Consider the following 20,739-nt stretch of genomic DNA (forward strand, 5'->3'; position numbering starts at 1 on the left):
TTTAAAAATCAAAAAAAAAAAAAAAAAAAAATTTAGAGACAGGGTCTTGCTCTGTCACCCAGGCTGGAGTGCAGTGGTGCAATCATAGCTCACTGCAGCCTCGACCTCCTGGGCTCAAGCGATCCTCCTGCCTCAGCCTCTGGAGCAGCTGGGACTACAGGGGTGCACCACAATGCCCTACCAAATTTTTAACTTTTCAAAAAATTTTTTTCTGTAGAGGCAGGGTCTTGCTGTGTTGCCAAGGGTGGTCTGGAACTCCTGGGCTCAAGCCGTCCTCCCACCTCGGGCTCCCAAAGTGCTGGGATGATAGGCGTGAGTCACTGTGCCCAGCCAGAGAGGGCGTTCTGATGGTTGGGTCCCCTCTAAATGTCTGTCCCTCTTATGTCTGAATGGCTGTAGTGATGGGAAGTACTGCCCCCAGTATAGCCTGTTCTGTCTTAGAGGCATCTGCCAGGGATGGCCGCTCTGAGTTGGGCTGCAGTGAGCAGCTGGGGCTGGCCCTGGGCCTGGAGGGGAAGGGAGTTTGGGGTTGTGGGGAAGGCAGAAAGGAGCTCCACACGGCACACCGTGCAGTCCCAGGCAGTTGGGAGCAGCAGGTGCTGAGCATGGAGGGGCGGGGAGGGCTTAGGCTCCTAGGAGGAGGAAAGGCAGCCCCAGGCAAACCCAGGATGGTTTCCACTTCCAGGGCAGAGGTGTGGGTGGGGCCTCCGAGAGCTCCCATGCCTGGCAGCAGAGGGGATGGAGGAGGGACTGCACCAAGGCTTTAGGACTTGACCAGGGGGCTGGCTATGGCCTGAATGGCTTGGCCTGGGACTGGGGTCCCCAGGAGGTAGACGATGGGCTGCAGCCCTCTCCCTCTCGGCCAGTCTCAGGCCTGATCTCAGCAAGGGCCTCTTGGAACCCTGTTGGGCCCAGTGGCCACAGAGCACAGCTGAGAAATCCCCAGATGTGTCTTCTGAGCTGGGGACAGGTGTGGCGGCACACGCCTGTAACTTTAGCACTTTGGGAGGCTGAGGAGGGAGGATCACTTGAGTCCAGGAAATCGAGGCTGCAGTGAGTCATGATCGCGCCATTGCACTCCAAGCCTGGGTGACAGAGCAAGACCCTGACTCTAAAAACCGAAAATCCGAGCTGGGTCTACCCCTCAGTCAGGCAGCTTCAGGGTGAATGCAGACCTCACCCACATCAGAACCCAGGCAGTCCCTCAGCAGGAGGGAGGATTCTGGAGCCAAACCACCAGTCCTGGGCAGGGCTGAGATGAGGAGGAGAGCTGAGCCCTGTCCTGGAAGTGCGTCCTGAAAGCTGACGCTGCTCCCCAGGGATCCTACTGGCGTGCGCAGAGTCCCCAGGGTGGCAGCCTGCAGCTGGGAGCCCCTCATCCCCTGTGATCTGACTCCAAGCCCAGCCTCTTCTCAGACAGGTGAACACGGGCGCTGGAAACTTCAGGCTCTGGCGATCTGGCTGGGGGCTGCTTCTGAGGACAGGTGTTATGAGTAGGGCTTGAGTTGGACTTTTTTTTCCCTCTTTGATTGGTGTGTAATTTACATACAGTGAAATGTGCAGGGTTTTTTTTTTTTTTTTTTTTTTTGGAGACAGAGTCTCACTGTCACCCAGGCTGGAGTGCAGTGACTCACTGCAACCTCCGTCTCGCGGGGTTCAAGAGATTCTCCTGCCTCAGCCTCCTGAGTAGCTAGGAACAGACGTGCACCAGAATGCCTGGCTGATTTTTGTATTTTTTAGTAGAGACGGGGTTTCTCCATGTTGGCCAGGCTGGTCTCAAACTTGCAACCTCAGGTGATCCGCCTGCCTTGGCCTCCCAAAGTGCTGGGATTACAGGCATGAACCACCGCAACTGGCTGAAATGTACAGATCTTTAGTGCTGAGTTTGGTGAGTTTTGACAGATGTACCAACCCAGAAAGCTCCCTCCTGCCCCTTTCTGGGCAGCCCCAGCCCTGAATTCCTATGGCCGCGGATTAGTTTCACTTGTTCTTGAACTTCACAGGAATGGAACCATCCGGTGTCTCTTTGAGCTGGGTTCTGTTCTTAGAAAGCTCACATCCGGCCGGGCGCGGTGGCTCAAGCCTGTAATCCCAGCACTTTGGGAGGCCGAGACGGGCGGATCACGAGGTCAGGAGATCGAGACCATCCTGGCTAACACGGTGAAACTCCGTCTCTACTAAAAACTACAAAAAACTAGCCGGGCGACGTGGCAGCGCCTGTAGTCCCAGCTACCCGGGAGGCTGAGACAGGAGAATGGCGTGAACCCGGGAGGCGGAGCTTGCAGTGAGCTGAGATCCGGCCACAGCACTCCAGCCTGGGCGACAGAGCGAGACTCCGTCTCAAAAAAAAAAAAAAAAAAAAAAAAAAGAAAGCTCACATCCTAGCAAATGGCACTGGGCCAGGCATGGTGGCTTACGCCTGCAATCCCAGCACTTTGGGAGGTTGAGTTGGGAGGATTGTTTGAGGCCAGCAGTTTGAGGCTGCAGTGAGCTATTATCTCACCGCTGTGCTCCAGCCTGGGCGACAGAGAGAGATCTGACTCTAAATAAATAGGTAAATAAAAATAAGATAAAAGAAAGTGGCACCCAGAAAGTTCACAGTCCCCGAATGTTTCTGTTTCTGGGAGGCCTCCGTTGCTCACCCTGCTTGGAGCCTCTGGCCAGGACTCTAGGCCCTGACTTCCCTCTGCTTTGGTGGTGCACTCCTTTCTCCTCTGCCCAGCTCAGAGGCATATCCCAAGGGCCTTTCTCATTGGCAAACTGTCGCCAAGTCAGTCTTTTCATTGAGGGCACAGGATCATGGTTAGGCACGGGGAACCTGAGCCGGGTCTACCCCTCTCTAGCTGTAAACCCCGGAGAGCCTCCTAACCTTTCTGTGCCTCAGCGTCCTCCTCTGTACCATGAGGGTGGTACCGTGTGGCCAGCTCATGGGGCTGTCAGAGAATTAATCACGTTAACATAAGCAAAGCTCCGGGAGCAGTGCCCCAGTGTTGCCAGGGCAGCTGCTCAGGGTGGAAGCGCTTGGAGCATGGGCTTTGGCTGGGGCTGCCCTAGCCGTACCAAGGCAGGGTGGCACCTGGTCTGGGCTGGGTCCAGGCATGGCACTAACACGCTCTTCCTTCCTCCACACCTAGCTGGGCCTCATCAGTGGCATCTGCATCATCGTGGGCACCATCATTGGCTCTGGGATCTTCATTTCCCCCAAGTCTGTGCTCAGCAACACGGAAGCTGTGGGGCCCTGCCTCATCATATGGGCGGTTTGCGGGGTCCTCGCGATGCTGGGTAAAGAGACTTGGCTCCCTGATGCAGCCTCCGAAGCATGTAGGGGCACGCTATGCAGGCGCTACCTGTTCAGCCCTCACCCTGCCGGTGTCCCTCTTGGCACATGTGTGGCAGACAGGTGTAAATCAGGCTGGACTGAATGTCCAACAGCTGGAGCTCAGGGCCGTCCAATGAGGGCGGACCACGGTGGGCCCCTCCATACGAGTGCAGCCCCCGGCGGGAGGAAAGCTCCCTGGGGCCGGAGCAGTGCCTCACAAGGGGCCTACGGGCCCTTCCTCTCTGCATTCCAGGCGCCCTGTGCTTTGCGGAACTTGGCACGATGATCACCAAGTCAGGGGGCGAGTATCCCTACCTGATGGAGGCCTACGGGCCCATCCCCGCCTACCTCTTCTCCTGGGTCAGCCTGATGGTCATGAAGCCCTCGTCCTTCGCCATCATCTCCCTCAGCTTCTCCGAGTATGTGTGCACGCCCTTCTACGTGGGCTGCAGACCCCCTGTCATTGTTGTGAAATGCCTGGCCGCTGCCGCCATCAGTGAGTACCCGAGCCCAGGGCGGGGGTCAGAAAAGACCCGGCACAGAGGGTGTCCGGGGACCCCGCCCTCCGCTCCTTCCCAGTGAGCTGGAGTCTCTGGCGAGAGGCCAGGCAGGGCCTGGCGTCAGCCTTGGCGGTATCTGTGGGTGCCGCACGCTGGGGACCCCCAGGCCCACGGGGGCTGCAGGGAGGGGTGCCGCTGGCTGTCCTGCAGGGCAGAGCCATGGCTCAGGGCCCAGCTTCTTCCCCCGGCATGGTGGCACATGCCTGTAATCCCAGCTACTCTGGACGCTGCTTACCATGCCCTGATAATTTTTCGCCATCTGAGGCAGCCCGGCTAAATTTCAAAGGTCATCTCCAGGTTCATTTAAAAGGTCCTTAAACTCCCATGTTGGGATCTGCCCTCTTGGAATTTGGGAGATAATGTGGCTGATGGGGGAGCCGGGGTGGGCAGCAGGCATGCTGCCTGTTTCTACTAAAATACAAAAATTAGCATGCTTGGAATCTCACCACTTTGGGAGGCTGAGGTGGGAGGATCGCTTGAGGCCAAGAGTTTGAGATCAGCCCTGTCAATACAGTGAGACCCTTGCCTCTACAAAAAATAAAAACATTAGCTGGGTGTGGTGGCATGCACCTGGAGTCCCAGCTATTTGGGAGGCTGAGGAGGGGGGATCACTTGAGCCTTGGCCCTGTCTCAAAAAATAAAATAAAAGTGGCTGGGTGTGGTGGCCCACGCCTGTAATCCTAGCACTTTGGGAGGCCAAGGCAGGTGCATTACTTGAGGTCACAAGTTCGAGACCAGCCTGGCCAACATGGCAAAATCCCATTTCTACTAAAATACAAAAATTAGCAGGGTGGGGTGGGGGCGCTGAGGGGCTGGGGGGGGTGGGTAGCATGTGCCTGTAATCCCAGCTACTGGGGAGATTGAGGCAGCAGAATTACTTGAACCTGGGAGGTGGAGGTTGCAGTGAGCCGAAACTGTGCCTTTGCACTCCAGCCTGGACGACAGAGTGAGACTCCATCTCAAATAAATAAATAAAAATAAAATTACAAAAATTGGATGTGAGGGCGATCTGGCAGGGACATTTGTCGCCCCACTGATCGCCAGGGTTGATTCAGGTGATCTGGCTGGCTAGGCTGGTGTCCCCTTCCTCCCTCACTGCTCCACGTGCATCCCTCCTGAAGCTGTGTGCTTGGTCGAAGAGGAGGACCATCTCCGATAGAGGAGGACTGGTCTTTGGTCAAGGGTATATGAGTAGCTGCGCTCCCCCTTTAGAACCTCCAGACAAGCTCTCTACTAAAAATACAAAAATTAGCCAGTGCTGGTGGTATGCACCTGAAGTCCTAGCTACTCAAGAGTCTGAGGCAGGAGAACTGCTTGAACCGGGAAGGCAGAGATTGCTGAGATCATGAGCTGAGATCATGCCACTGCTCTCCAGCCTGGGTGACACAGTGAGACTCCATCTCAAAAAAAGAAAATTAAAAATAAAAAATTAAAAAATATATAGAAGAAACGAGACTCTCTCCAGGGCTTTGTTGAAAACCATAAATGCAGAAACTGCCTCCACCCTTCCAGTGTTCATCACGATGGTGAACTCACTGAGCGTGCGGCTGGGAAGCTACGTCCAGAACATCTTCACCGCGGCCAAGCTGGTGATCGTAGCCATCATCATCATCAGCGGGCTCGTGCTCCTGGCCCAAGGTGACCCATGGGAGGGCGGGCCCTGCAAGGGCACACACCAAACCCCCTTCCACTGGGAGCGGGAGCAGCCTTGCCCCACGAGCCCATCGCCAAGGAAGCGTGGCAGGAACTCACTGGGAGGGATCCTTAGTTGCAGGGCGTGTTTAATAAGCTGGGGTCACAATCATGCCCGTCTTTCCCGTGGAGATGCACTCAAGATCTGGCCGGCTGACACCCACCGTTCACTGTCTGGCTTCATTACAGGAAACACAAAGAATTTTGATAATTCTTTCGAGGGCGCCCAGCTGTCTGTGGGAGCCATCAGCCTGGCGTTTTACAATGGACTCTGGGCCTACGATGGATGGTGAGGCGTCCTGAGATGTCCCGAGCCTGGGGGTGGGTGGGGTTCTCCAGGCGACTGTAACTCCACCTGTCATGGAAAGCAATGGGTTCCCCTCTGGGGTTTGGTGTGACTTTGACATTCACCCTCCCATTTCCTTTTTGTGAAGCATGCGACAACCTCTACCTTTTACTCCCTGAGACACCGGCTCAGTCAGCCAGAGCGCTCTGTGTAGAACCCTCACCGGGCCAACAGAGGCTCAGCCCAATTATTAGACGCAGCCAGGGCCCAAGCTTGGGTTTTCTGTTTTGTTTTGTTTTGTTTTGTTTTTAGAGACAGGATCTCACTTGGTCACCCAGGCTGGAGTGCAATGGCATAATCGTAGCTCACTGTAGCCTCAAACTCCTGGGCTCAAGCCAGGTTCCCGCCTCAGCCTCCTGAGCAGCTGGGACTACAGATAGGAGCTACCATGCCCTGGTAATTTTTTATTTTTATGCTTTGTAGAGACAGAGTCTATGTTGGCCAAGCTGGTCTCAAACTCCTGCACTCAGGCAGTTCTCTCTCCTCGGCCTCCCAAAGTGCTGGGATTACAGGCGTGAGCCACTGTGTCCAGCCTCAAGCTCTTGATTAAACAAAGAATACTCAATAGCTCTTCTGTTTAACCTTGAAAATCATTAGGATTGGGAGCCTCTTTGAACCTATTATGGTTTGGGGGCTGCCCTACAAAAATAAATAATATCATATACATTTTATGTATTTATCGGGTTTAGTGGATGAGACTTTTTGTCTTTTTTTTTTTTTTTTTTTTTTTGAGATGGAGTCTCACTCTATCACCCAGGCTGGAGTGCAGTGGCGCAAACCCCTCTGCAATTGCTTGAACCCCTCAGGTTCCGTCTATAATGCTGGTCCTTCTCTCCTGCAAAGCATTTATAGATTTCATTCCCTTTTCAGACAAAGGAATATTCCATTTTTTCAAAGCCCCCTGGGGACTCACTACTCCTGATTATTCTTGAAAATCCATGTGATTCCCAAAGAGGGCAAAGACTCAACCAGCTGACAGATGTGTAGGTCTGGGTAAGACCCCAGGCCTCACCACTAGCGGGGCCATTAACCTGGAAAGAAATTCACCTGGAATTTCTGCAGGAGAATTTTTTTCTCTGGTAGAGAATTTTAGATGAAGCCAAAATTATTGTGGGTTTCATATTGGAAAAAGAAAGTCAAGGTGTGTGATGCTTGTTACTTTCCTTTTTCCAGGAATCAACTCAATTATATCACAGAAGAACTTAGAAACCCTTACAGGTAACAGCTGAATCAGTGCAGGGGACAGTAGCTGGGCAGGCTGATTTCTCTTCTCCTGGTGAAGGCTGGAGCTGTTTCCCTGGTTATTCCATGATGCCCTTCCTGACAGTGAATTTTTTTTTTTTTTTTGAGACGGAGTCTTGCTCTGTCGCCTAGACTGGAGTGCAGTGGTGCAATCTCAGCTCACTACATTTTGTATTTTTTTTAGTAGAGATGGGATATTTTAGTAGAGATGGGATTTTGCCATATTGGCCAGGCTGGTCTTGAACTCCTGACCTCAAGAGATTCGCCCATCTCGGCCTCCCAAAGTGCTGGGATTACAGGTGTGAGCCACCATGCCCGGCCAGTGAATGGTTTCTTATGAGCTCACTATGCACGTTTAGAGTTTGGTTTGGTTTGGGGCAGAGCAGTGGCTACTGAGGGAGGAGCTTGGTCTTCCTTTATCTCTGGCTTATTCTGCTTTATAAACAGTTCCATGTGAACTGCTCTGCAGTCTGAGAGAGGCAGCATTCCCATTGAAAATGTCTCATGTTCCTGCTGGGGCTCTGCTACCTGCGAATCTTCTCCCTGGGAGGACCTCAGGGAGGGCATCCATCTCCCACAGGAGGCTGTGGTCTGAACGTGGGTCTCCGTGTCATTGCCCCTCCCAGAAACCTGCCTTTGGCCATTATCATCGGGATCCCCCTGGTGACGGTGTGCTACATCCTCATAAATGTGTCCTACTTCACCGTGATGACTGCCACCGAACTCCTGCAGTCCCAGGCCGTGGCCGTGGTGAGTGCTCGGGCATCGCTGCTGTCAGGGGCTGTGGCTTGTGGGAAGGGGTAAGGCAGGTGTCAGCACTGGAGGTGAGCTCCCTCCCAGGGAAGGAGGGCGATATTCACAGACAGGCACACGGACTGGGCATGCACAGCATGGAGTCGGAGGCAGGGCTGGGCTAGCCAGGGTGAGGGTTTGACAGGCAAGCATGAAGCAGAGGCAGAAAGTGCCAGGGAGTCGGTGGGGTCATTATATTAGGCTGGTGCAAAAGTAATTGCCATTCCTTTCGATGGCAAAATTGGCAATTACTTTTACACCACCCTAAATAATAATGAATCATAGAAACTGAGAGGTGAGAGGCATTGGGGTCAGTGAAGAGGTGGCTGGGGGCCTCCTGTGGTTGCAAACAGACAACCAAGTGTTGGGGATTCAGAAGGTGGAGGAGACACAGTTTGGATAAGCATTGAGGTCACTGACCACGAGACTGGGGGCTGCTAAGGTGGCAGGGAGAATTCAGCCATTCCAGTTGGAGTGGGGGTTTGGGGAAGTGAGGGGTGAAGGTGTCAGGATATTGAAATGACCAAGAATTATGCAGCTGGGTGTGGTGACGAGTGCCTGTGGTCTCAGCTACTTGAAGACTGAGGCCAAGGATCGCGTGAACCCAGGAGGCTGAGGCTGCAGTGAGGCATGATCACGCCACTGCACTCCAGCCTGGGCAACAGAGCAAGATCTTGTCTCCAAAAAAAATCAAATTAAAAAATAAAGATTTGGCCAGGCATGTTGGCTCATGCCTGTAATCCCAGCACTTTGGGAGGCTGAGGTGGGCGGATCACAAGGTCAGGAGTTCAAGACCAGCCTGGCCAACATGGTGAAATCCCGTCTCTACTAAAAATATAAAAATTAGCTCAGTGTGGTGGCACGTGCCTATAATCCCAGCTACATGGGAGGCTGAGGCACGAGAATCGCTTGACCCCAGAAGGCAGAGGTTGCAGTGAGCTGAGACTGCACCACTGCACTCCAGCCTGGGCAACAAGAGCGAAACTCCGTCTGACTGATTGACTCATAGATAGATAGACTGATTGATTGATTTATGCCAGGGAGGAGTGGATAAGAGATTTCTCTTGCCATCACAGTATCTGGAGGTAGGTGAGTGGCGTTCTCCTCTCTCCTCTGCAGTGGAGAAGTCAGAGGCTGTGCCCCGAGGTGAGGTGGGTCCCTGGGTCCCCTGGGAGGCCAGAATAGCTTTTGGGGGCCGGCCGCTCTTGGAGGCCGAGAAAGACCCTCAGGACTCATCTCACTTCTCTCACAGACATTTGGTGACCGTGTTCTCTATCCAGCGTCTTGGGTCGTTCCACTTTTTGTGGCATTTTCAACCATCGGTGCTGCTAACGGGAGCTGCTTCACAGCGGGCAGGTAGGGGACCCCCGGCCGTCACTCCCAGGGTAGGCAGGGGCGGCGAAACCAATGTCACCCCCGAGGAAGACACACAGCTCAAATCTTCAGGGCTCTGCCAGGCGAAACCCACGCCAGCACAAGTAGGAGACCCAAATCCAGGGGAGGGATGTGGCTTGAACCCACGCCACAACCTGGCCAGGAAGGCGTGGATGGGCGTGCACACAGGAATTGATCAAGGCTGCCTGGAATCTCGGCCTTTCCACTCCAGGGCCCTAGTTCCAAACATGGGGGGGAAGCTGCCCAAGGTGAGGTGAAGGGAAGTAACACAGTTAGTTGTCCAGTGTTCCGGATGGATATATTTCCAAGTGAAATTGACAAAGTCTACATATGTTAAAAAATGAAATACCATAAAATCATTCTTCTAAAGCCAAATCAAAATACATGCCTCCAACTTTGTTCTTTGTCAAAAGCATTTTGGCTACATCCTTTGTATTTCTTTATAAATTTTTAAATTTTAATTTTAATTAACTAATTAATTTTGAGGCAGGCTCTCACTCTGTTGTCCAGATTGGAGCACAGTGGCACGATCTTGGCTCACTGTAGCCTCCACCTCCTGGGCTCAAGCAATCCTCCCTCCTCAGCCTCTGGAGTAGCTGGGACCACAGGCACATGCCACCACACCTAGCTAACTTTTGTATTTTTAGTTGAGACGGGGTTTCACCATGTTTCCCAGGCTGGTTTCGAACTGGCTCAAGTGATCCTCCTGCCTCAGCCTCCCAAAGTCCTGGAATTACAGGCACGAACTATCGTGCCCAGCCTTATTTTATTTTTAAATTGACAAATAATAATTGTTTATATGGGCTGAGGCAGGAGGATCCCTTGAGGCCAGGAGTTCGAGACTAGTCTGGGCCACATAGTGAGACTCCGTCTCTACAAAAAGAAATTTAAAAATTAGCTGGGTGTGGTGGCCCATGCTTGTAGTCCCAGCTACTTGGGAGGCAGAGGTGGGAGGATTGTGTAAGCCCAGGAGTTCCAGGTTGCAGTGAGCCATGATCATACCACTACACTCCAGCCTGGGTAACAGAAGAAGACTCTGTCTCTAAAAAATAATAGCAATTATTGCATATATGTATGTGGTAGAGTGTGATGTTTCAATACATGTAAACATTGTGAAATGAGCAAATCAGGCTAATTAACATGTATCACCTCACATACTTATTTCTTTGCAATGAGAACATTTAAAATCCACTAGCCATTTTGAAATATACACTGTTATTAACAATAGTCATCTTGCTGTGCATTAAATCACCAGAGCTTATTCCTCCCATCATACTGAAACTCTGTAGCCTTTGACCAACATTGCCGCTTTAGCCATCCCAGGCCCCTCTTCCTTCAGCCTCTGGCAACCAGCATTCTACTCTCTATTGCTGCTGTTTCAATTTTTAGATTTCACGTATGTTGCCAGTCATTACAACTATCTGGGCTGGTGGCACAGGGATAAAAAGAATTTACCAAGACAGCTGTAGGTCAGGAAAGGCCAGTTTATTAGAGAAAGCAGGAAAATACATTGCAAGGCTGCAATGGGCAGGTCAGCGAGAGAGGAGCTGACTGCAGAGACAAAGGCTTGCTGAGGATTTTATAGGATGGTGCTTGTGCTGTGTGCTGGACAGGGGTACGTGCAGTACCGATAATGCCAAGGTTGCAGTGAGCTAACTTGCATTTTTCTATTGGCCAAGGGTCTGGCGATCACTGGGCACAGGAAGATTGTGTTATTTCTGCAGGGGGCTGTGTGTCCTGGACCATGAAGAAAGGCAGGCTTGGCGCTTACCTGCTTTCTCTCTTCTGGCTTTCCCTTGGTCCCACCAGCCTGACTCATTTTCCCTAATTAGGACTCCATAATATATAAGGGAGGTCACGGGATATTTGTCTTTCTCTGTCTGGCTTATTTCACTTGGCATAATGTTCTCTGGAGTCATCTCTGTTGTCAAACACTGGCACAATTCCATTCTCTTTAGAGTCGGAATAGTATTCCATTGTGTATCTGTAACATTATTTTTATTCATCCATCTGTTGATGGACACAAGTGTCTTGGCTGTGGTGAATAACGTTGTAATGAACATGGGAGTGCGGACACCTGACATGTGGATTTCAATTCATTCAAATATATACCCAGAGGTACATGGGAGTGCAGGTATCTGACATATAATTTCAATTCATTCAAATATATACCCAAGGCCAGGTGCAGTGGCTCACGCCTGTAATCCCAGCACTTTGGGAGGCCGAGGTGGGTGGATCACTTGAGGTCAGGAGTTCGAGACCAATCTGGCCAACATGGTGAAACTCCATCTCTACTAAAAATACAAAAATTAGCGGGGCATGGTGCCAGATGCCTGTAATCCCAGCTATTCAGGAGGCTGAGGTGGGAGAATTGCTTGAACTCGGCAGGCGGAAGGTGCAGTGAGCTGAGATTGTACCAGTGTACTCCAGCCTGGGCAACAGAATGAGACTTCATCTCAAAAGAAAAAAAAAAAAACAAAAACACCTCATTGTCCAGACCAATGTCACAGAGCGGCCCCCTGTTTTCTCCTAGGAATTTTACAGTTTCAAGTCTTACATCCATTTTGAGTAGATTTCTTGTCTAAGGGGTGAGATAAGGGTCCAATTTCATCCCGCCAGCTTTCCCACTTGCATATGAATATAAAATCAGCTTGCCTGTTTCTACAGTAAAGCTGTTGGGATTTTGATCAGGACTGTGTTGAATCTATAGCGGGAGAAGACTCTGCTGTCTTAAAAGTACTGAGTCTTCCAGCATGGGTACAGTGGCTCAACCTGTAACCAAAGCACTTTGGGAGGCCGAGGGGGAGTACTGCTTGAGCCCGAGTTAGAGACCAGCCTAGACAACATAGTGAGACCCCATCTCTACAAAATATACAATAAACGTTGCCAGTCATGGTGGCACATGCCTGTGGTCCCAGCTACTCAGGAGACTGAGGTGGGAGGATCACGTGAGCCCAGGAGGGCGTGGCTCAGTGAGCTGAGATTGCACCACTGCACTCCAGCCTGGGAGACAGAGTGAGACCTTGTCTCCAAAAAAAAAAAAAAAAAAAAAAAATGCTGAGTCTTCCAATCTATGGGTGGACTGTTTATTTAGGTGTTTAGTGTTTTTTTAAACAACTTTTTGTTTGTGTGGTGGTGTTTTTTGTTGTTGTTTTGAGATGGAGTCTCGCTCTTCACTCTGTCATCCAGGGTGGAACGCAGTGGCACAATCTCAGCTCACTGCAAGCTCCATCCCCTGGGTTCACGCCATTCTCCTGCCTCAGCCTCCCGAGTAGCTGGGACTACAGGCGCCTGCCACCATGCAGGCTAATTTTTTGTATTTTTAGTAGAGATGGGGTTTCACTGCGTTAGCCAGATGGTCTCGATCTCCTGACCTCATGATCTGCCCGCCTCGGCCTCCCAAAGTGCTGGGATTACAGGCATGAGCCACCGCGCCCAGCCTTTTTTTTTTTTTTTTGAGACAGGATCTTGCTTTGTCACCCAGGCTGGAGTGCAGTGACACAATCCCGGCTCACTGCAACTTCTGCCTCCCAGGTTCAAGCGATCTTCATGCCTCAGCCTTCCAAGTAGCTGGGGTTACAGGCATACACCATCACACCTGGCTAATTTTTATATTTTTGGTAGAGATGGGGTTTCACCATGTTGCCCAGGCTGGTCTCGAACTCGAACTCCTGGCCTCAAGTGATCCACCTGCCTCGGCCTCCCAGTGTTGGGATTACAGGTGTGAGTCACCGTGCCCAGCTTAATTTTTTGTAAAAAAGTGTTTTTTGAATAGTTTTTGGTATATAGTTCTTGTGCATCTTTTGTCAAATTTATTCCAAAGAATTTCATTTTTCATACTATTCTAAATGGTATTGTTAAAAAAAAAGTTGCTTAATTTTCAGTTTCTGATAGCTTACTGCTAGTATACACAAATACAATTTTAACAGTTCTAATTAAGGTATAAATATCATAAAACTCACCCTTTGTAACTGTGCAACTCAATTATTTTCATAAATTTATAAGGCTGTGCAAACATCACAATCCAATTCTAGATCATTTCCATCACCCCAAAAAGGTTGCTCATTGCCTAATCAATCCCTGCTTTTACCGGCAGCCCCAGGCAACCACTAAGCTGCTTCTGTCTCTATAATTTTGGTTTTTCTTGACATTTCATCTAAATAGAATGACACGGGCCAGGCGTGGTGGCTCACACCTGTAATCCCAGCACTTTGGAAGGCCATAGTGGGCGGATCACTTGAAGTCAGGAATTCAAGACCAGCCTGGCCAACATGGTGAAACCCTGTCTCATAAAGTACAAAAATTAGCCGGATGTGGTGGTGGGCGCCTATAATCCCAGCTACTTGGGAGACTGAGGCAGGAGAATCACTTGAACCTGGTGGGGCAGAGGTTGCAGTGAGCCAAGATTGCACCATTGCACTCCAGCCTAGGCAACAGAGTGAGACCCTGTCGCTCAAAAAAAAAAAAAAAAAAAAAAAAAAAAAAAAAAAAGGTTTATAGCTTTGGTCATGTAAAATCTGGCAGGACTAGCGCTCCCATGTCAGACTTCTCCTTGCCTGTTTAGCATAGCATTCCCTATGCACTTACAATGATTTTGTCCAAAAGTTCCAAAAGTCCTGCTTGCGTTCTGATTGCATGGAATTTGTATATTAATTTCTGGAGGACTGACAAAAATCTTTGACAGTATTCACCTTGAGTCTAAATCCCCCTTCCTTTTATCAACTCCCATCCTCCCGGTTTCACTTGTTTTGGGAATTAATATCAAGTTCATATCAATTCAAAGTTAAGCTATGTAGTTGTAAATAGATGGGTCTTTGTGGCATTTGTATTGACTTCCAATTTTATTGCACTGTAGAGTATGTGACCTTTATGATATCAAGTCTTGGTTTGCGGTTTTTGTTGGTTGTTGTTGTTTGGAGACAGGGTCTCACTGTCGCCCAGGCTGGAGTGTGGTGGCGCAATCATGGCCCACTGCAGCCTCAGACTCCTGTGCTTAAGTGATCCTCCCACCTCAGCCTCTCAAGTAGCTGGGACCACAGGCACGTGCCACCATGCATGGCTAATATTAACGTTTTTGTAGATGTGAGGTCTTACTATGCTGCCCAGGCTGGTGTCAAACTCCCGGCCTCAAGCAATCCTCTCACTTCAACCTCCCAAAGTGCTGGGATTACAGGCGTAAGCCACAGTGGCTGGCCTGATATCAATTCTTTTCATTTATTTATCTTTTTGAGAGAGTCTCGCTCTGTTGTCCAGGCTGGAGTGCAGTGGCATGATCTCGGCTCACTGCAACCTCCGCCTCCTGGGTTCAAGCGATTCTCCTGCCTCAGCCTCCCAAGTAGCTGGGATTAGAGGCGCCCGCCACCACACCTAATTTTTGTATTTTTAGTAGAGACAGGGTTTCACCATGTTGGCCAGGCTGGTCTTGAACTCCTGACCTCAAGTGATCCACCTGCCTCGGCCTCCTGAAGTCTTGGGATTACAGGCGTGAGCCACTGTGCGTGGCCTCAATTCTTTAGAAGTTTGAAAATGCCCTTCGTGGCTCAGATATTTTTATGTTTCCTATGGTCTTGAAGACAATGTGTATCCCACAATTATATCTAGATTTTTATGTGATCATCAAGATTGTAACTTGTAATGTTCAAATCTTGCGCTCAAATTGGATTTGCCAATTTTTGTCTGCTATGTTTCAAGAGCTCCTGGGGTTTTTGTTTTGTTTTTTTTGTTTGAGACAGAGTCTCATTCTGTTGCCCAGGCTGGAGTCTGGAGTGCAATGGTGCGATCTCGGCTCACTGCAACCTCTGCTTCCCAGGTTCAAGTAATTCTCCTGCCTCAGCCTATGGAGTAGCTGGGGTTACAGGTGCCCGCCACCACACCCAGCTAATTTTTGTATTTTTAGTAAAGACGGGGTTTCCCCATGTTGGTTACGCTGGTCTTGACCTCCTGACCTCAAGCAGTCCACCTGTCTCGGCCTCTCAAAATGCTGGGATTATAGGCGAGAGCCACCATGCCCAGCCTAGGCTCCTGTTTTTTATATCTTCTCCTTTTTTTTTTTTTTTTTTTGAGATGGAGTCTCACTGTATCACCCAGGCTGGAGTACAGTGGCACAATCTCAGCTCACTGCAACCTCCGGCTCCCCAGTTCAAGCTATTCTACTGCCTCAGCCTCCTGAGTAGCTAGGAGTACAGGTGCCCACCACCATGCCCGGCTAATTTTTTGTATTTTTAGTAGAGACGGGGTTTCACCATGATGGCCAGGCTGGTCTCGAACTCCTAACCTCATGATCCACCTGCCTCAGCCTCCCAAAGTGCTGGGATTAAGGCATGAGTCATTACACCTGGCCTTTTTTTTTTTTTTTTGAGGTGGAGTCTCACTTTGTCGTCCAGGCTGGAGTCTGGAGTGCAGTGGTGTGATCTTAGCTGCAATGGTGCGATCTCAGCTTACTGCAACCTCTGCCTCCCAGGTTCCAGCGATTCTCCTGCCTCAGCCCCCTGAGTAGCTGGGACTACAGGTGTGCACCACCATGCCCAGCTAATTTTTTGTATTTTTAGTAGAGACAGGGTTTCACCATGTTGGCCAGGCTGGTCTCCAACTCCTGACCTCAGGTGATCCCCCCGCCACAGTCTCCCAAAGTGCTGGGATTACAGAAGTGAGCCACCGTGCCTGGCCCAAATTTTTAATTATGGTAATTTTTCAAGAAATTCTGGTTAGCCAGAGGATACCAGAGGCTAAAAAGGGTAGGGGGAAGGGGAGATAGGGAGAGCCTTGCTGAAGGATACAAAATTACAGCTAGACAGGAGGAATAGGTTCTAGTGTTCTACACACTGCAGGGTGGCTAGAGCTCACATTAATATTAATATGTAGCTTCGGATAGCTAGGGGAGGATTTTGAATGTTCTCAACACAAAGAAATAGTAAATTCAAAAAATTTTTAAAGTTATTTGTAGAGATAGGATCTCACTGTGTTGCCAGGCTGGTCTCCAACTCCTGGGCTCAAGTGAGCCTCCCGCCTTGGCCTCCCAAGATGTTGGGATTAGAGGCATGAGCCACCACACCTAGTCTCTCAGTGTGTTTAACCTCCTCACTCACTCTGCCAAAACCCACTCCTCTCACAAAGACAGACCCTCATCTGAAGCCCAGATCCCTGCTCAGCTCCCTTCATGAGCCTTCCGAGGGCTCCTTAGTAGACCCCGGAACACACGTCCTCGGTGGCCCTGGACAGATTGTCTGCACTCTGGTCAGCGGATTCCCATGTCGTTATTTTCCAGACTCATTTATGTGGCGGGCCGGGAGGGCCACATGCTCAAAGTGCTTTCTTACATCAGCGTCAAGCGCCTCACTCCAGCCCCCGCTATCATCTTCCACGTGAGTACGAATCCCGCTAACAGCCTATCTTCAAGGCGGGGACACTCCATCCGCGGAGTGCTAAGCCCGGTGGCTTCCAAATGACCCAGATGCCCTTATTCCTTGCCATGAAATAGATATAGAAAGAATCCCAAGACATGTCAAACAGTGTACCCAACATCTGCTTCTTTGTCTGAATTTATCCACGAAAGACAGTGAGTGCCCTCAATGCTTCTGTGTGCCTTTGTGCTGGGTTGCTGGTAAAAAACTATATAAAAGCCTACTAGCTTACAGGGAAAGAGGGTAGGACATTTTCCCGGGTGGTTACTGACAGCAGCCTCGCATTATGCTCTAATGATTGAGAAGTCACTGGATCCTTATGCAGTAAATGCCCTTTGTGTGTGTGTGTGTGTGTGTTTTTTTTTTTTTTTTGGACAGAGTCTTGCTCTGTCACCCAGGCTGGAGTGCAGTGGCACGATCTTGGCTCACTGCATCCTCCGCCTCCCAGGTGCAAAGGATTATCCTGCCTCAGCCTCCCGAGTAGCTGGGATTAAAGGGGCCTGCCATCACGCCCGGCTTGTTTTTGTACTTTTGGTAGAGATGGGGTTTCACTATGCTGGCCAGGCTGGTCTCGAACTCCTGGCCTCAAGTGATCGGCTCACCTCAGCCTCCCAAACTGCTGGGATTATAGGCGTGAGCCACCGCGCCTGGCCACCCCTTTGACATCTTCTGATGGGAGCTTCTCTGTGGTGCATGGTCCTTGTTTTGTGCAACTGTTCTGGGCATGATAAACCATCCATATTTCTAGCCCCAGGGGTGGTCTACACCCCTTCCCCCAGAGGAGAAGCACTACTCTCTATCATTCTGAAAACACACCCAGGAAATACCAGTCCAGGGCCACGCAACTAACACAGGCTGAGACTAGACCTGAGCTTCTAATCCAGGGCCCCGGCCCGCATTAGAAAACTCTCTTTGAGGAAAATTTGTAATTATGAAGCTGGTATAACATTCATACGTATTAGGTTGGTGCAAAAGCAATTGCGGTTTTTGCCATTAAAAACTGCGATTACTGGCCAGGCATGGTGGCTCACGCCTATAATCCCAGTACTTTGGGAGGCTGAGGTAGGTGGATCACCTGAGGTCAGGAGTTCGAGAACAGCCTGGTCAACATGGCAAAACCCCATCTCACTAAATATACAAGAATTAGCCGGGCGTGGTGGTGCCTGCCTATAATCCCAGCTACTCAGGAGGCTGAGGCAGGAGAATCTCTTGAACCCGGGAGGTGGGAGTTGCGGTGAGCTGAGACTGCACCACTGCACTCAAGCCTGGGTGACAGAGTGAGACTCCGTCTCAAAAAACAAAACAAAACAATCGTAATTACTTTTGCACCAACCTAATACTTTATTTCTCCCTTGCTTAAAATTGCAACTTCAAAGATTCAGACATTTCCCAGGTCTTTTCTGCAGGCTTCATAGAGAAGAGCTATCATAGCCAAAGTCAGCTTTAACCCGAACTATCACGGAATGCCTAGGAAGTTCCTTTCATGCTAAAGTGTTTTTTCCTCAAGAAAAACTGCTTCTTCGGTCTTCTGTGACAGGAGAACAGTGTTTTGTTGTAGTAATGACTAATGACGTACGAATCCATTCTTCTTTCTATTAGGGTATCATAGCAACGATTTATATCATCCCTGGTGACATAAACTCGTTAGTTAATTATTTCAGCTTTGCCGCATGGATCTTTTATGGCCTGACGATTCTAGGACTCATCGTGATGAGATTTACCAGGAAAGAGCTGGAAAGGCCTATCAAGGTAAGCTTGCAGCCCCAGAGTCACAAGTGGCTTTGGATTTTTTAATGAATTAGATAGAGGTAACTCTTTCAAATGCTAGGGGCATGGCTTCTAGTGCTAATCTGACTTGACTCTTTTAAAATATCGTATTTTAGAGTGGAGTTTACTCTTCATAGCATAGTTTATGATCCAGTTACCCACCTTATTATTCATTTTATTAAGTCATCATGAATACCTGTGGCCTGTCTCCGTAACCAAAGAGGTCCACCTCTCTCATTTTTTTTTTTGTTTTTTTGAGACAGAGTCTCACTCTGTCGCCTGGGGTGGAGTGCAGTGGCACATTCTTGGCTCACTGCAGCCTCTACCTCCCAGGTTCAAGCGACTCTCCTGCTTCAGCTTCCCAAGTTGCTGGGATTACAGGTATCTGCCACCACGCCCGGCTAACTTTTGTATTTTGAGTAGAGACAGGGTTTCACCATGTTGGCCAGGCTGGTCTCTAACTCCCGACCTCAAGTGATCTGCCTGCCTTGGCCTCCAAAGTGCTGGGATTAAAGGTGTCAGCTACTGCACCCAGCCCAGTTCTGATATCTCTCACACATATATTTCATAGATTTTTCTTGTTTTATTTTTTTTGTTTAGAGACAGGGTCTCACTGTGTTGCCTAGGCTGGTCACAAACTCCTGGGCTCAAGCGATCCTCCCACCTCGGCTTCCCAAAGTCCTGGGGTTACAGGTGTGAGCCACCACGCCTGGCCTCCTTTCTTAGACTGATGGGAACTTCTGAACTCTAGCCCCAGACCCGTTGCTGTGCAAGCAACCACTCAGAGTCTATTCCTGCCATCTGTTTTGGGCTGCCTCCCACTCCCTGCATGGCTGGCATGGATCTATATACCAATAAGGATGAAGTCAAATTTTATTGTTGTTACGTTAAAGGGCTTAAAAAAAAAACAACTGCTATTTAATTCTTATGATAACAGACATAAGAAAAAGGTAAGCTGAGGGCTTAGTAGCTAGGATGAGAACAAGGACAATGTCTTTAGCTTTAGGACTTTGTTTTCAGAGATACATCCAGTGGTCTTTCTGGCCCTGTGTCTTGACTATGGACAAGTGTCTGGCATCAGCTGATCTATGGCACAGCCTACCTGGAGCCTTGCAGATCCACCTTGGTTAAGTCATTGCAGGCAAAAATCATGACGGTAGCATAGACTTGTAATCTGCACAAAATCCCTCAAACAGACAGAGCCTCTAGGATACCAAAGGAAAAACCCTTCAGCCAACATTGTCAACACAAATCAAGGAAATGAGGTCTCACCACCAACTCCAGACTCTTAAATGAACGCCCCACTAGCCTCCAGCCCCATGTGTTCCCAGGAGAGAGGGCACACCTGCAGAGAGGTTCTCAGTGGGAAAATCAGAGGACCCGCAGGGGAGGTGGGGGAGCAGGGCTGCAGTGGCTGAAGCCCTTGAGGATCCCAGAAACTCCCCACAAAAACTCCTTTCCAGAAGGGTAAGGATCACTGAAGACAACAGCAAGAGAAACAACTGCTGGGAGAGAAAGGACACGGAACGTGGAAGCATATCAGGGTCAAGGAGCTGGAGCCTGTGGATACAAATCTCTCAACTGGGAAGGGGCTCCACAGAGAGGCCATGTCCCATTAGCACTTCAAAACATCATTTTAGGGAAAAAAAGTCATTTCAGAAACAGTGGGCAAGAAGGAAAAGAAAGAACACAGAGGCTGAGTGTGGTGGCTCACACCTGTAATCCCAGTACTTTGGGAGGTCAAGGGAGGAAGATCACTAGAGCCCAGGAGTTCGAGACCAGCTTGGGCAACAGCAAGACCCTGTCTCTACAAAAAATAGCTGGGTGTGCTGGTGCATGCCTATAGTCCCATCTATTTGGGAGGCTGAGATGGGAGGACTGCTTGAGCCCAGGAGGTCAAGGCTTCGGTGAGCCAAGATCGTGCCACTGCACTCCAGCCTGGGCAACAGAGAGGGACCCTGTCTCAAAGAAAAAAAGAAAAGAAAAATCAGAGCAAAGAAACATGCTAGGAAACCGAGGGCCAAAAGGAAGAAAACAAATATCAAACGGGTTTGAGAGAAAACAAGGGGACAGAAGAAAACTAGGGGTGGGGCAGGTGGGGAATGTATAATTGGAGTCTCTGAAGAAGCAAATGCAAGTAACAGATGCCCAAAATCTGTAATTCAAGAAATGTTTCCTGGGGTGGGAGGAAAAGTGGAGGGTGGATCTTGAACCAACATATTGAAA

The 20,739-nt window shown here is 49.8% G+C and overlaps 1 protein-coding gene across 1 annotated transcript in view; it reads left to right on the forward strand.

The window, feature by feature from the left end:
- The window catches only part of SLC7A9 (solute carrier family 7 member 9), a 41,447-nt gene that overhangs the window by 11,321 nt on the left and 9,387 nt on the right, over window positions 1-20,739 (forward strand). Inside the window, exons 3-11 of the mRNA XM_010367007.2 lie at window positions 3,135-3,282; window positions 3,573-3,815; window positions 5,392-5,517; window positions 5,761-5,860; window positions 7,091-7,135; window positions 7,786-7,909; window positions 9,204-9,307; window positions 16,611-16,707; window positions 18,346-18,495. Of these exons, the coding sequence (XP_010365309.1) occupies window positions 3,135-3,282; window positions 3,573-3,815; window positions 5,392-5,517; window positions 5,761-5,860; window positions 7,091-7,135; window positions 7,786-7,909; window positions 9,204-9,307; window positions 16,611-16,707; window positions 18,346-18,495 (1,137 nt within the window). The remainder of the gene's footprint in view (window positions 1-3,134; window positions 3,283-3,572; window positions 3,816-5,391; window positions 5,518-5,760; window positions 5,861-7,090; window positions 7,136-7,785; window positions 7,910-9,203; window positions 9,308-16,610; window positions 16,708-18,345; window positions 18,496-20,739) is intronic.

Source organism: Rhinopithecus roxellana, chromosome 12 (assembly GCF_007565055.1).
Source record: "Rhinopithecus roxellana isolate Shanxi Qingling chromosome 12, ASM756505v1, whole genome shotgun sequence".
Taxonomy (NCBI): domain Eukaryota; kingdom Metazoa; phylum Chordata; class Mammalia; order Primates; family Cercopithecidae; genus Rhinopithecus; species Rhinopithecus roxellana.